Source organism: Macroventuria anomochaeta, assembly GCF_010093625.1.
Source record: "Macroventuria anomochaeta strain CBS 525.71 unplaced genomic scaffold BU25scaffold_38, whole genome shotgun sequence".
Classification (NCBI taxonomy): Eukaryota; Fungi; Ascomycota; class Dothideomycetes; order Pleosporales; family Didymellaceae; genus Macroventuria; species Macroventuria anomochaeta.
The window spans coordinates 79,447-92,565 of record NW_022985399.1 but is presented as its reverse complement, the minus strand read 5'-3'; the positions used below and the strand labels follow the sequence as shown (position 1 = coordinate 92,565).

The 13,119-nt window shown below is 52.1% G+C and overlaps 6 protein-coding genes across 6 annotated transcripts; 3 read left to right on the top strand and 3 right to left on the bottom strand.

The window, feature by feature from the left end:
• Positions 1-499: 499 nt before the first annotated feature.
• Positions 500-1,744, top strand: BU25DRAFT_350613 (ADP-ribosylglycohydrolase; the record flags this gene model as incomplete). The annotated part of the gene is made up of 2 exons (XM_033703318.1): positions 500-740; positions 843-1,744. 2 exons carry the CDS (start codon positions 500-502, stop codon positions 1,742-1,744), a joined length of 1,143 nt encoding a protein of 380 aa, XP_033557421.1.
• A 79-nt stretch (positions 1,745-1,823) lies between these two features.
• On the bottom strand, positions 1,824-2,849 carry BU25DRAFT_414494 (uncharacterized protein). Its single transcript, XM_033707304.1, has one exon. It carries the CDS (start codon positions 2,768-2,770, stop codon positions 1,916-1,918), a length of 855 nt encoding a protein of 284 aa, XP_033557420.1. The 5' UTR covers positions 2,771-2,849; the 3' UTR covers positions 1,824-1,915.
• Positions 2,850-3,735: 886 nt separating this feature from the next.
• Positions 3,736-4,755, bottom strand: BU25DRAFT_414493 (uncharacterized protein). Its single transcript, XM_033707303.1, has one exon. The coding sequence runs from the start codon at positions 4,390-4,392 to the stop codon at positions 3,940-3,942; it is 453 nt and encodes a 150-aa protein (XP_033557419.1). The 5' UTR covers positions 4,393-4,755; the 3' UTR covers positions 3,736-3,939.
• Positions 4,756-6,208: 1,453 nt separating this feature from the next.
• On the top strand, positions 6,209-6,656 carry BU25DRAFT_414491 (uncharacterized protein). The gene has a single exon (XM_033707302.1). It carries the CDS (start codon positions 6,226-6,228, stop codon positions 6,436-6,438), a length of 213 nt encoding a protein of 70 aa, XP_033557418.1. The 5' UTR covers positions 6,209-6,225; the 3' UTR covers positions 6,439-6,656.
• Positions 6,657-7,011: 355 nt separating this feature from the next.
• BU25DRAFT_414490 (3-ketoacyl-CoA thiolase 1) lies at positions 7,012-8,709 on the top strand. Its single transcript, XM_033707301.1, has 2 exons — positions 7,012-7,141; positions 7,193-8,709. The coding sequence occupies exons 1-2, from the start codon at positions 7,077-7,079 to the stop codon at positions 8,376-8,378; spliced, it is 1,251 nt and encodes a 416-aa protein (XP_033557417.1). The 5' UTR covers positions 7,012-7,076; the 3' UTR covers positions 8,379-8,709.
• A 1,911-nt stretch (positions 8,710-10,620) lies between these two features.
• BU25DRAFT_401038 (MFS quinate transporter-like protein QutD) lies at positions 10,621-12,679 on the bottom strand (the record flags this gene model as incomplete). Its single annotated transcript, XM_033704990.1, has 3 exons — positions 11,894-12,679; positions 11,368-11,841; positions 10,621-11,313 (listed from the first exon to the last, which is right to left on the bottom strand). The coding sequence occupies exons 1-3, from the start codon at positions 12,317-12,319 to the stop codon at positions 10,621-10,623; spliced, it is 1,593 nt and encodes a 530-aa protein (XP_033557416.1). The 5' UTR covers positions 12,320-12,679.
• Positions 12,680-13,119: the final 440 nt, after the last annotated feature.

Genomic DNA, 13,119 nt, shown 5'->3' with positions numbered 1-13,119 from the left:
ATATTTTCGAGACAGGGTTGAGCGCACAACCTTATGTTTTTTAGCCAGCGCTGTCCACGGGATCTTATCGCATGGTATCATAGAGTCTATCTCTTCAAAGGCAGATTTCATAGTCATTGTGGCATTGAGTAATTGTACAGTGAAGTATGGGTACAAAAAGGTGGTTCGGCGCATTACGCGAATCCGCGCATTACGCGCACGGACACGGTAGTTGATGAGTACGTCGTTTGCGACTATCTACCCAGATATGCTGGGACTGTTCCTGCACTTTCGGACTCATCTGAAATCTCCTGCCAACCACTCTGCTTTGTGATGAAAGGGATGACTTGGGTGTAGGCCCACTTATGTTAGGCTGAAACGCTTACCTCACATCAGGCGTCCACGCGCCCTTTTTACGCGTCTGCCTTCGTACCGCTAGCTAAAGCATGCTGATCGCTGTATAACTTCCAGTCAAAGTCTCCTTCTATCCTTAGTACTTCGTTATTGTTTCTTCACAGACATGGCGCATCGTAACCCAGAGGCTGCGACTCAACAGTGTCGACACCCCTTTGTAACGGCTACAACAGTCGACAAGATCTACGGATGCATCATTGGTTCTGCTCTCGGCGACACAATTGGCCTGTATACAGAATTTATGTCCAAGCGCGGATCAGAGCATGCGTATTCTACCAGACAATTCAGCCTCGTAGAGCCAGCAACGGAGCCGTACCCCGACGCTCATCGCTCTCAGTTCGAGCCCTGTGCATGGACAGATGACACCGACCAAGCACTCCTGATCCTGCTTGGCTACCTAAATATCCATACCCACGGCACCAATGCCGATTTGGCGCAGGAGTTCGCAGCTCGGCTGAAGATATGGGTGTCTAGAGGCCTGCCTGCGCTCGATCGTCCCGTTTATGACATTGGAATACTTGTTGGATCTGTGGTGAACAACAGCCGGTTTCTGTCTAGTCCTCTTCAGTGCGCGACGGATCGTTGGATCAAATCATCTCGGCACGCCGCACCCAACGGAAGCCTGATGCGCACGCACCCGATCGGCGTGATTGGTGTTTACGCACAAGAGGAAGAGACTTGGCAGCTGAGCGTGGACGTCGGAAGAACTACACACGTTGATCCTAGATGTGTTGTTGCATGCTGCATCTCCGTAGGCTTGGTACGAGGCTTGTTGCGGGGCGAGATTGAGACCGAGGAAGACATCAATGCAGTTATCGAACGCGCATACGCTTGGGTACTCAAGCAGCCTGACCTTACGAATCCTGGTCAGCCTACTGGCTTGGCTGAAACTGAGATTCGACTGCATTTGGAACGCCAGGAGTTCAAGAAGCATGTGTATGCGGAGACCCTGGATGAGCTGCAGCTGGACAGCCAAGGCGAGATTGGATACGTGTACAAATGTCTGGGGTCGGCCGTATTGCTTCTCCGGCTCGCCTTCCGGCGCATTACGAAAAGTTCGTTAGCTGTAGGCATTGCGGGAAAGGCGCAGCTTTTTGAAGAGCTGATGGTTGCCCTGATCATGGAAGGGGGTGACGCTGACACCAATGGCGCAGCAGCCGGTGCGCTCCTTGGTGCATACGTTGGATATGCGAACCTTCCGTCACATTGGAAGCTAGGAATAGCACATAATGAGTGGTTGATGGCAAAGACCGAGCGTTTGGCAGTTGCAGTCGGGGTGGTTCGTGGCACCTTACATCCTGAGGGGGATGAAGCTGCTGACGGCGGCAGAAGGCCCACAAGGAAGGGCTAGGTGAGACATCGCATCACTACATGGCATGCGATGAGGAAAGGTGAAAGGATCATGAAGTATGGTTTTGGCAAGCTTGTATTTTAAGGTCGTCATTCTGTTCTATATTACTTGTACTCGCAATTGCTTTGCACAAATGTGCGCAACATGGTCATTTGAGCGCCCTGAAGTTGCTTATGCTCCGAGAATGACTTTGTTAGCTTGAGCAACCACGTTAACCTCCTTGACAATCTCAGCCCAGTTATAAGGGAAGTATGCGTACTGATCAGTCGATCGGTCTGTATAGAACAGGCTGTGGAACGCACTGCGGTCGAGCCCCAACACAGTGCTCGTGTCCCTCTGGATGTTGTCTGTGGCGTTGCTGGCCGAGTGGATGATGATCGACGACTTTTTGTAGTACTTGCCGTTGCCATTGCGCACGCCAATATCGGGAATGGCCTCGTATGCGGCTTGGGTATCTTCTAGGAGAATGACGACATCGGCGACATCGAAGTATGACATCTCCGTTGCTGCACCAGTGTTGAAAAGTACCTCACCGCCCGAGGCAGTCGTCAAGGACGACTTCGCATGGTTTGTGAGGTCGGTCATGTAGCTGAGGCAGCTACCGCCATCCTGGCCGGGTGCTTCATCAATGAAGATGCTGTCGATATGGATATCGGGGTTCGCTGTGCTCCAACCCGGGCAGCTTTTGGTCTTCCAGCTCGCGTACGTAGTGATGTTTGCCTTCACTTCAGCAGCTGGTGCAGTGCAGAAGCAGATGTCTTTTCCCGAAGAGCCGCAGTTCCATTGGTTGGCGGTATGTACGTAGCCCATTGTGTGGATATTTGGGTACTTGTTGAGGGACGCGATGCCTTTGACATAATCATTATTAGGGCAACCATCCGCATCTGGTGCTGGACCGGTCGAGGGGTTGATGACCGCCGTAAATGTGACATCTGGGTACTGCGCGGCCGCAGATGTCAGTGGCTCCCATGCATTGTTGGTAGGGTAGACGTAGAGAGGGAAGAGAAAGTTTGCGTATTGCACCATGATGGCAATCGATTGAGGCGGATCAGGATGAATTTGAAATTGGTAGTTATCCGAGAAGACCTCCTGATGCTGCAGTGTGTGCGCTTATGTAGGCAAGGTTGGGGGTCCAGGAGGTTTCTGTGGAGCCTCATTAATGTCTCGGCTTGGCCTGATCAGGCTGCACTGCTTCCTAGTCCATTAGCGATCACCATTGGACAGATTGTGGCTTGGCGTGCCATCCGTCGATAGTAGGTGGCTGAACATATTCAGGACTGGTTGTCGCACTGCCGACGCTAGCTGGTTGCGTGCAGTAGTTCGAGCTGCCATTTGAGCAAAATTTCCGTTTGGTTCCAGTACCTGCAGCCTCCCTCGTTTCTGCATGGATGCACCGTACCTGCATAGCCTCCTCTACCTGTCCGCTCGTCTGGCGGGGGTCGCAGCGTGCATACTTACGTGGACGTCGTGACACAGGAAGACGGATGGAATTGATCGAACGGTGGGCCCAGCATCACCGGCGCTTTCTCTACGTGCCATACCGCGGACCGAACCTTTTTCATTATTAATTCCACCGATCAGTTCATCGAGATGTAGGTCGCTCGAGCGGTGTGGACTGATAATTGGACACGGGGCTGGCTGGCTTCCAGTTCGTTGCAGAGGGCTTGGGACCGAAAAGGTCCCCGTGCCCGGTTCAGGCCCGCCCTGCCCGGTACAATGCCTATTTCCAAGGCGTCGCCAAGTTATGATGCTTTTCGCTCACCTGTTTTCATCGTGTGATTGCTATGAAGAGCTCGTTTTAGACGGGCTTCGCGGTAGCATGTGTGCCTGTCTTGCAGGTGAGTGCGAGTTCCATCCTCGAAAAGTGGGGCGGTTCAAAAACAGCGCTAAAACGCATGCGGCCATAGCGCCAAAAGCAAAATATCAATGCGGCCCCCAGTCAGTGTATATTCTTACTGCATCTACAATATATTATACAGGTACAGGGAAACCACGAGACATACTTCCTTGCCTCTATGAAAAAAGGCCATATTTTTACCAGACCTGGATGGTCTTTACCCAGGCATCGTCGCAGTATGTACAACTCAATACTCTCCCTGCTATTCTCCTTTTCTCTTGCGCGAAGGACTACCGGTGTACAAAAGGTGCCAGTACTTTTTCGCACGTGAAGGTTGGGCAGGTGTCGGCTCAGCCTGTCAAGCTTTTACCTCCGTTGGCAAGGTTTGCGTAGGCTCCGCACGGATCGGTAGATTCAGCAGATTTGCTGTCACAGTACTTGTGACAGTTCGTCCGGTGAAGATGGTCGTTGTGAGACCTCGGTCGAGAACGCTAAATGCCGTGCTGGTCAAGGTGAAGGTTGTTGGGACCAAACTAGTGGAGTAGATCGTCGTGAGCTGCAACACAACGGAAGTCGTCGCTGCGATGATACTGGTAATTACGGACATCTGTGTTGCAAAGATCGTGCGTGTAGTCAAAGCCAAGACGGTGGAAATACCTGAGTGCTTGCAAGTCCGATCTTTGCGAAATCCTGATTTCGAATGTTCAAAAGATAAGGCATGAACAGAGAAGAGGTTGTAGCAGCTAGAAGTGAGGCCGAGGAGGCAGGCATGGAGGAAGCCAGTAGCAGTGGCCGAACACCCAACTCTCATACATCCGCTCTAATCGCCCTTCTCAAAGCCAAAGAGCAAGCTTGTTTGCTTCGCTTATCTGCACTGTTTATTTACAAGGACGAAAGGGGTAAATGACATACCTCTGTAACTGTAGGGCCCACATATGCGGTCGAAATGATGGAAAGAGTGGCTTGGGGCAACGTAGTCGTCGAAAAAGTGTGCTAGTAGTTGTTTTCTGCAACAGTGTATTTTTTACGAAGAAGTTTAGCGTTTCGCATTGCGTTATAACGGAAGCTGTCGTGCGGAAAAGAGCAAGGGAGAACGTTTGTTCCAAGGTCAGATCAGGCAGAAAAGCCGTCGAGGTCACAACTGCACCTGGAGGAGCGATGTCGTGGTCACTGTGCGGGTTAGAACAGATGGAGCTTGCCCATCGCCACTGGCTCCCACTCCGAAGGCGCCCAAAGCCGGTGGACCAGCAGGTTAGTTTGGGCTAGGCTGAGAGTTCTTGTCACGAACTCAGTGCTAGCCGGTAGAACAGATGTGCTTGTAATTGTCGATGCTGGTCAGGTGAGGGTCTGGACAGACATAGAGATCAATCCCGGTGGGACAAATGTGCTTGCCACCGTCGCGCCCGGCAGCGAGGATGTGATAAAAGGGTCTCGACCGATGTATAGACCAGCGCTGGAAGCACCAGGATGCTGGTTAGCGTAAAAGCCGTTTGGCAGCGCCTACGAGACCTTCTAGTGCTTTAAAGATTTCGAAGGCTGCAACACCCAGAGCTAGTATCAGTTCCTCATTGCACTTATCTGTTGTGACGCTCTGTTGGTTGGTAGGTCCAGCAATCGTAGCCAAGAGTTTGCTCATATGTTGTGTGAGCTTGCAACAGGAAAGGAGAACGAGGGGTACTCACGGGTTATGAATTGTGTCGTTGTATCATAGACGAAGTATGTATCCGTCTGTTTTACAATGTGATGCGGTGTACCACGTGGAAATAACAGTAATAGCAGATTGAATAGATACTGATGTTACCGTAGAAGTCACTAGGGCAGGCCTGAAGTTAGCAAATGTCTAGTGCGCTCACAAGGTAGGAAGGGTGCTGTCAGCCAGGCACCTTCACTTGCTCCTGCCTCTCATAAGCTCTGCGCCTTCCTCTTTCCGGATAGCGCCCACAGCTCGTCTCCAGGTAGATAAACACCAAGTAGATAGCTATCAACACATCACAATTCTGCTCACATTCTACCTCCATTGACAGGTGCTAGCCCGATCCCCTAAAAGAGAACGCAAGACCCGAATATGGACGCTGCTCGAGAAACAGAGCCCGAGAGGTAGCACGACGGCTATCATAGAACCGCGGATCGCGATTCTGAGCTCTAGCAGGCAAAGTAGGTACAATCGTGACTGCAGGGCATACGGACGCGATCATGGAGAGCTGAATAACGGCAGGGAGCGTTTGAACCGACAAGGAAGTATTAATCGACACCGAAGTCGCAGTAGCGGTACTGAAATCGTGTTAGCATTCGACTGAGAGCTCTCTACCGATCAGAACGAGCGCAAAATCGCGGTTGCCGGAGCTCGGGCTTCCAAGCAGCTCGAGTATGCAATTTTGGCAAAACCTACGTAGGAAGAGCCACGACTGTCGTTTTGGGGAACTGGGTGATGGTAGATAGCTAAATGACAGCCGGTAGCGTTTGAGTTGTGGTGGATAACTGACCGACCGCTGGAAGAGTTTGTGTGCTTGTGGACAATGGAATTGAAGTAATATACTGTGTAATCGAGTTGGTGTTGTCGTCAAAGCTTGTGCGGGCGCTCGAGTTAGCATAGCCACGACCCTCGGAGCATGTACCGCTCTTCGAAACTAGACTCCGCTCACTGATGCCAAGACGCGTGCTGCTGCTTCGTATGCTGTCAAGAAATATCTCCTTGATGCCACAAAGCGGGAACCTTCTCGCTTGGTCTGCAGGCTGGGCAAACCGCTGGACGTTCCCAGGCAATGACAAGACCTCCACCGCCATTACAACACTCAGACCAAGACTGTCAGCGAGCAGATCGTCGAGAACACAAAGCATGACATGTTTTGTCCAATAAGACCTGCCAAACGGAGTCCTGTGCGTAGGCTCCGTGCTAACCTACCACTTTAGGGCATCTCTCTCGACACCAATAGCAACGTTGGTGGTCTTGACTATTTCAGGACGTGAGGCTGCTGCTAGGAGTGTTTTCTAGTGTAGTGGTTGTTGTGTTCATGTCTTCAATGTATATACTTAACGTTAATCCGAGGAGACATCACCTCTCCCACCTGCCCTAGCTAATCTTGAAGGCAGCAAGCAGTATGGCTGGTCTCAACCGTTTCAAGTGGCATTTGTCAGTTGAACTTCATCTGTAATCGACAGTTGTAGAACTTGCCTAATTGGGTAAACTTCGGGCAATCTCGTTGTGACCGCGGTTGTGAACACCGCCACCTCGCCAGCTCCACAGCCAGCCCTGCGTTTAGCACGGTGAGCTGACACCAAACCCCGAGGGCCGGGCCTGGGGCGGTCAACGAACTGCCGAAGGACCCCGTGATTCCCGCCCGATGGGCCGAGGCATCTCGCTCCATGCAGCAACCCCATCCTCGTTAAAGCGCTCCGCTTTCCGCCTCCGCATTGCTCAACGTCTTCTTCTGCTGATCACTCGGTGTTTCTTCTCTTCCTCGCGTCTTTTCAGTTGCATAACATCACAGCGCCAAAATGACAGAACGCCTCAAGTCCATCGTTGCGCAGATGACGCCCTCTACCAGCGGCCTGTCCACCATGTACGCCGCAACGCTGTCTTCCCCCGCGCGACACAGCTAACACCAGCACAGCACCACCAAGAACCCGGACGATGTAGTAATCACCCTCGCCATCCGCACACCCCTCACAAAAGCCTACAAGGGCGGCTTCAAGGACACAAAGCTCGACGGCATCCTCGTCAAGACCCTGAAGCAGGTCGTCGCTCAATCGAAGCTCGACCCTGCCGTTGTAGAGGACATCTGCTGCGGCAATGTCTCAGACGCGAAGGCAGCATACTACGTCCGTGCCGCCATGCTGGCCGCCGGCTTCCCCAACACCACCGCAGGCTCCTCGCTCAACCGCTTCTGCTCCTCCGGCTTGAAGGCCGTACAAGACATCGCTAACGCAATCGCCGTTGGCGCTATCGAGTGCGGTGTCGCCATGGGAGCCGAGAGCATGACGAGCGGCGGCGACAGGCTCGAGCGCCCCTTTGTCGACGAGATCCTCCAGAACCCCGAGTCCTGCGACTGCATGCAGCCCATGGGCCAGACATCCGAGAACGTCGGTAACGACTTCAACATCTCCCGCGAGCGCCAGGACAGATACGCCGCCGAGTCATACCGCCGCGCCGAGGTCGCGCAGAAGGCTGGGTGGTTCGACGACGAGATCGCGCCCATCAAGACCACCGTCAAGGACCCCAAGACCGGCGAGGAGAAGGAGGTCACGCTCACAAAGGACGAGGGTATCCGCTACGGCACCACATTCGAGTCGCTGCAGAAGCTCAAGCCTGCTTTCCTGCCCCACGGCGACAAGTCGCACGCCGGTAACTCCTCACAACTGACGGACGGCGCCGCCGCGGTCCTGCTGATGAAGCGCTCCAAGGCTGAGGCGCTCGGCCAGCCCATCCTCGCCAAGTACGTCGGCGCCACCGTCGCCGGTCTTCCTCCCAGGATCATGGGTATCGGCCCTTCCGTCGCCATTCCCAAGCTCCTCTCCCAGTTCAAGCTCACGCTCGACGACATCGACCTGATCGAGCTCAACGAGGCGTTCGCATCCATGGCCGTGTACTGCTTGGAGACACTGCAGATCGACCACAGCAAGCTGAACGTCAGGGGAGGTGCTATTGCGCTGGGTCACCCTCTCGGCTGCACAGGTGCTAGGCAGATTGTCACAGGTCTGAGTGAGTGCAGGAGGCAGAAGAAAAAGATCCTGCTTACTAGTATGTGTATTGGTACTGGCATGGGTATGGCTGGTCTGTTCGTCAACGAGCAGCTGTAAATTGCGCAAAGTGTATTATGTTAGCGTTGGAAAAGCAATGAAGTACTGTCATGACCAAGATCTTTGAAGTCTCTTCTGGCCCCCCTATGTGTCTCAGCTCCTGGGTCCAAGTGCGCCAGCTCCGGCTAGCATGTGACTGCTTTGGGTATAAACTACCAAGGCTTTCCTTCTCTTGCTTATCGTTTTCATCGAACTCTTCTCTCTCTTTTCGAAAGTAAGACATTGGAGATGACATGTGTTTGTGGTAGATGTTCAAATTGTTCACAGGCAACTCTGCATGCCCTTCCCTCTCCTCTCTGGTGTCGATAGCAATCAAAAGAACTTACCGCGATTGAAATTGTGTCCTTCGTCCCAAAAGGACTTCACCGGTGCCACATGTTGCTCCTTCTCAAACGTACGCTATCTAGGACCTGCACGTACTTTTCTCGATGTATGAAAGGCCGCCGTTTCAAAGACCTTACTTTCGCTTTCATCATTCCAGTCTTCTCGACGCTGTGAAAATGCGACGGCAAAGAAGACATGTGCGTGTGGAGAGGCGCCAAAAAGCGTAGCACAAGCTCCACATGTTCCGGTTTCCTCCAAAGTTCTCGAACGCTTCACACCGATCTCTAACTCATCAAATCCTGCGGTATGGACCTCTTCCTCCCGGAAATTTTCTAGACAGTTCGGCATGTCCCTGTTCTTCGTCTCTGTCAAAGTTCGAAACAACAAAAATGACCTCAAGTCGTTCTACGTCTGCGTCTGGGCGCTTTGACGTCTTCACCATGTACCTCAAAGCACTCTGTCGTTCGTTGGCAGAACAAGGCCAAAATTGACGATATGATTCAACATGTACCTGTGAATCAGCTCCACCGCCATTGATCTCCTCCGCTCATTTCGCACATGCGCAAGCTCTGGTCAGCACGTCTATCCTCAAGGTTGTAAGTCTGATCACTTCTCCACTGTTCGTCAGCACTGCCATCGTCTGTATGTCCTACTCTTCAAAAACGGCACACAAAACCATCGATTTGTTGCTGGAGCGGTGCTCCAAAAGCAGCTGACCACAGCGCCATGTTTCTCTTCTCTTCTAGATATCTTGACACCACTTGAAAAACCTTATCCTGGAGTTCCATGACATGACATCTCTCCTCGAAAATCACCCTCAGCATTCGAATGGCCGCCTCTTCAACTTGCCTCGTTTATGATCACCCCGAGGACATGAACTCCTAAAAACACATGGTTTGACTAGCATCCTCCATGTCTTGGTCTGAACAGGTTTCTGTCCTCTAGACACAACATGAAGTCGCCACGGAGTCAACTGGCGACTCCAAAAGTGAATTTTCAGATGCCTCTGCGGCCTGAAATTGCTTCCGCGTGCTTGATGGGAATGGGTACCAGAATATATGTTCTTCCTGAATGACTCCTCTTTCCATTAATCATTTCCATCCAAACCTCTATAACCTCATCAATGTCTATCTCCACTCTCCTCCCTTCAAAGCCTACAAGTACAAATGTGATGCAGACAACCTGACCTCACAATTGTGAGTGTTTGAAGAAACGTGGGGAGATCGAGTACTGACCTACTTTGATCTATTGCGGTATCGGTCGGTCTGTACAAGGTCTGACTGTACCCCTGACAGACTATCCTAGTCTAGTGTGTGACATGTCACTGCCCTGAGGTCAGGTATATAGTTGTCTTCTCCCAGCTAGATAGCAATTCAGCGCAGTATTCCATTGAGCCGAGAGTCCTACGTTATCGTTTACCGTAGCTATCAGTATTCTACAGTGGCACACACCGCAACATGGTCTATACCGGACTCTCTCTCCAATGTTTATTTCGCCCTATTCCAGCATTCAAACCGTGATTCTTTCAGAAAGACGCATCGTCATGTACGACGTGCTGTTGAAAAAGCTTTTCCAATATGACCAATCGTTCAAGCGATGTCTCTGGCCTGCCTTCCTTTTCGCTTTGTATCAGCATTCCCAAGGCTACGAGTCTGCAGCGACTACAAAATGCACCCCCAAAGGACATCCATGTTTGCCAGACGTTCGAGATCAAAAAGCCTTGGTCAGGCATGCGATGCTGTTTGCATCGCACAAAGATGCCAATAGCATGGGAAGACAAGCCACATCGAACACTTTGTAAGAGTCGAGCCAGGTCGGACGAGTTTCCTCTGTGACATGCGGTCCTCGGCAAGTTGAACGACAATGATCAATGCATTTTTGACGCTTTACTTCTACGATCCTAGGATGGCTGTGCTATTCAGCGCCTCTCAACCTGCTCAGGAACCTCCTCATCCTTCCTGTCTAACTTCGCAAAGTCTGCATTGTTCTGCGCCAACTCATCCATAAGCTTCGGCTGCGCATTCCTGACAGGTTTGATCTCAAACAGCCTGTCCATCTGGTCAAGTGGCACACTCTTGGTCTCAGGCACCAAGAACCAAACAAACACCACAGCGCAAGCGCTCACCGACCCAAAGAAGAAGTACATTCCAAACCCGTTCTTACCCATACCTGCAACCATGTTGGGTGTGATGCGCGCTATGACGAAGGTCCATAGCCAATTGGCCATCGATGCGCCGACCTGACCAACGTTGCGAGTGGCTTGGTTGAACATCTCCGCGTTGACGACCCAGGGCGTGCCATTCCAGGAGGTGATATAGATGCATGTCCAGAGATAGATCATAAAGATGGTCGCAATACCCTGTCCAGACAGTCCAGCACCTTCTGCCGCGGCCGGCTCGGTGACAATAAGAGCCCCAATGATGATCATGCAGGCTGCTCCGAAGGCACCGCCAGCGAGGAAGAGAGTGCGACGGCCGAGCTTGTCGATCAGGACTGTGAGCCAGAGGATGGTCATGATGCACTTCACGACGCCGAAGAGGCCGGTCATCAAGTCGACTGTCTCGGTGTTGGTGACGCCCATGGTGCGGAAGATGGTGGGAGAGTAGTAATTCTATCAATTCGTTAGCATTCATCAATGAGACTGAGACTTGTTTGGACCACTTACGATAGCATTGATACCCGAGAAATTCTGGAGGAGAAAGAGCATGTGACCCAGGAACAAGCGCCATAGAACGGGGCTGCTCGACAAGGCAAGACGAATGGGCTTAATGAAACCGGTAGGCAGGTCATTGATTTGAAGGTCCATCATCTCGATCTCCTCGATGATGTAAGCGTCCTCAGGATCCAATTGCCTATACCAGCACAAGTTGGCAATGCCCTTCTCGCGTCGGCCCTTGGTCCATAGCCAACGAGGCGTCTCCCTAAGAAACAAAAGGCTGCCGATGAGGACCATGCCAGCCGGAATGAGTTGGACAGCGAACGGAATGAGCCATTGGTTCCGTCCATAGGCGACGCTTTGTGTCATGCCGAAGTTGATCCAGAAACCAACTAGACCACCAATCTGCCAGCCAAGTTCGTAGGTACCGACAAGGCGACCACGGATAGCAGGAGGCGCGATCTCTGAGATGAAGATGGGAACCTGAGCATTGGTGAGCTCGGCGCTTCTGCGAGAGCCAAGATCAAAGACTTACGATCATAGTACAGCCACCAACACCGAACCCAGAGATGAACCTTCCAGCATACATGGGACCTAGATGTCCACCGATCGCAGCAAACGTGACGCAAACACCGATGATGAACATGGTGACGAAAGTCCAAAGCGTGATCCGTCGACCGAAGTAATAGGCCGTGCTGTACGAGAAGATGGATCCGAAAAAAGCTCCAGCCTGGAACAACGATACGACATTCGCCTGGATCAAGCTCCTCTGCGAGGCGCCCATCGTCGAGAGACCGAACTCATCCTGGAAGGACTCCAGCGATACTGTTGTGCCGATGAAGGAGGTCGTGTATCCAATCATGCAAGATGCAAAGGACGCTATCATCGCCGACACATACACGCGCCAATTGTAAACGCTCTTCGGCGTGGGCCGGTCTTCGACCTTAGCGAGGATACCCATCTTGACAACGTCCGTCCAGCAACGAAGATAGGGGAGTAACAGAGGATGTAAACAGATACAAAGAGAGGCAAAGATGGTGAAGACAAAGTACTTGTTGTGAGTCCGAAGGTCGCGCACCGACTTTTACGGGGCTCCACATTGCTCCATCCAAATTGTTGAACTTCTTGGAGACTCCATCCCTCCCCACGGTGCTTTCCTACCCGGAACACAGCATCAGGGTGAACATTCTTTCTGTGTGGAGTTCTCCACGCGGAGACGTGCGGATGCATCTGCAATCCCGGTGAAGCTCGATTCCCCATGTGCGTGGAGCGTCCAACCACTGCGGCGAATCTCTAAGATGAAGTGACGACGATGTGGAGCCCTCGAGGGTAAGGATTTAAGCTTCGTGGCGGCCGGGTAAACTCTTGTGGGCTTGGAAAGGTGCAGGTTCGGCGTTATGTTCGTTGGTGCCGGATAGCCGAGCCTCATTTCGGCCACTTCGGGCTTAGTCACAGTGGCCGAAAGCCGGTGAAACTGGGAAAGGTGATAACGGCAGTGCCGACGACGCATTTCAAGCTTTCAATGATTCGAGCACTGTTGTAACGTTGCTTCGAACGGATCTTGAGCGTATTGAGAACCTTGCCTAAGTCTTGTGTCGGGAACTACATTTCCGGAGAGTGTTTACCGTGTCCGTGCGCGTAATGCGCGGATTCGCGTAATGCGCCAAACCACCAAAATAGGTCCACCAAAAATGAGGCTGTAGAGCCACACACAATGGTTATTATCATGAGATTTTCTGGTGGAGTAGTCTATAGACCTAT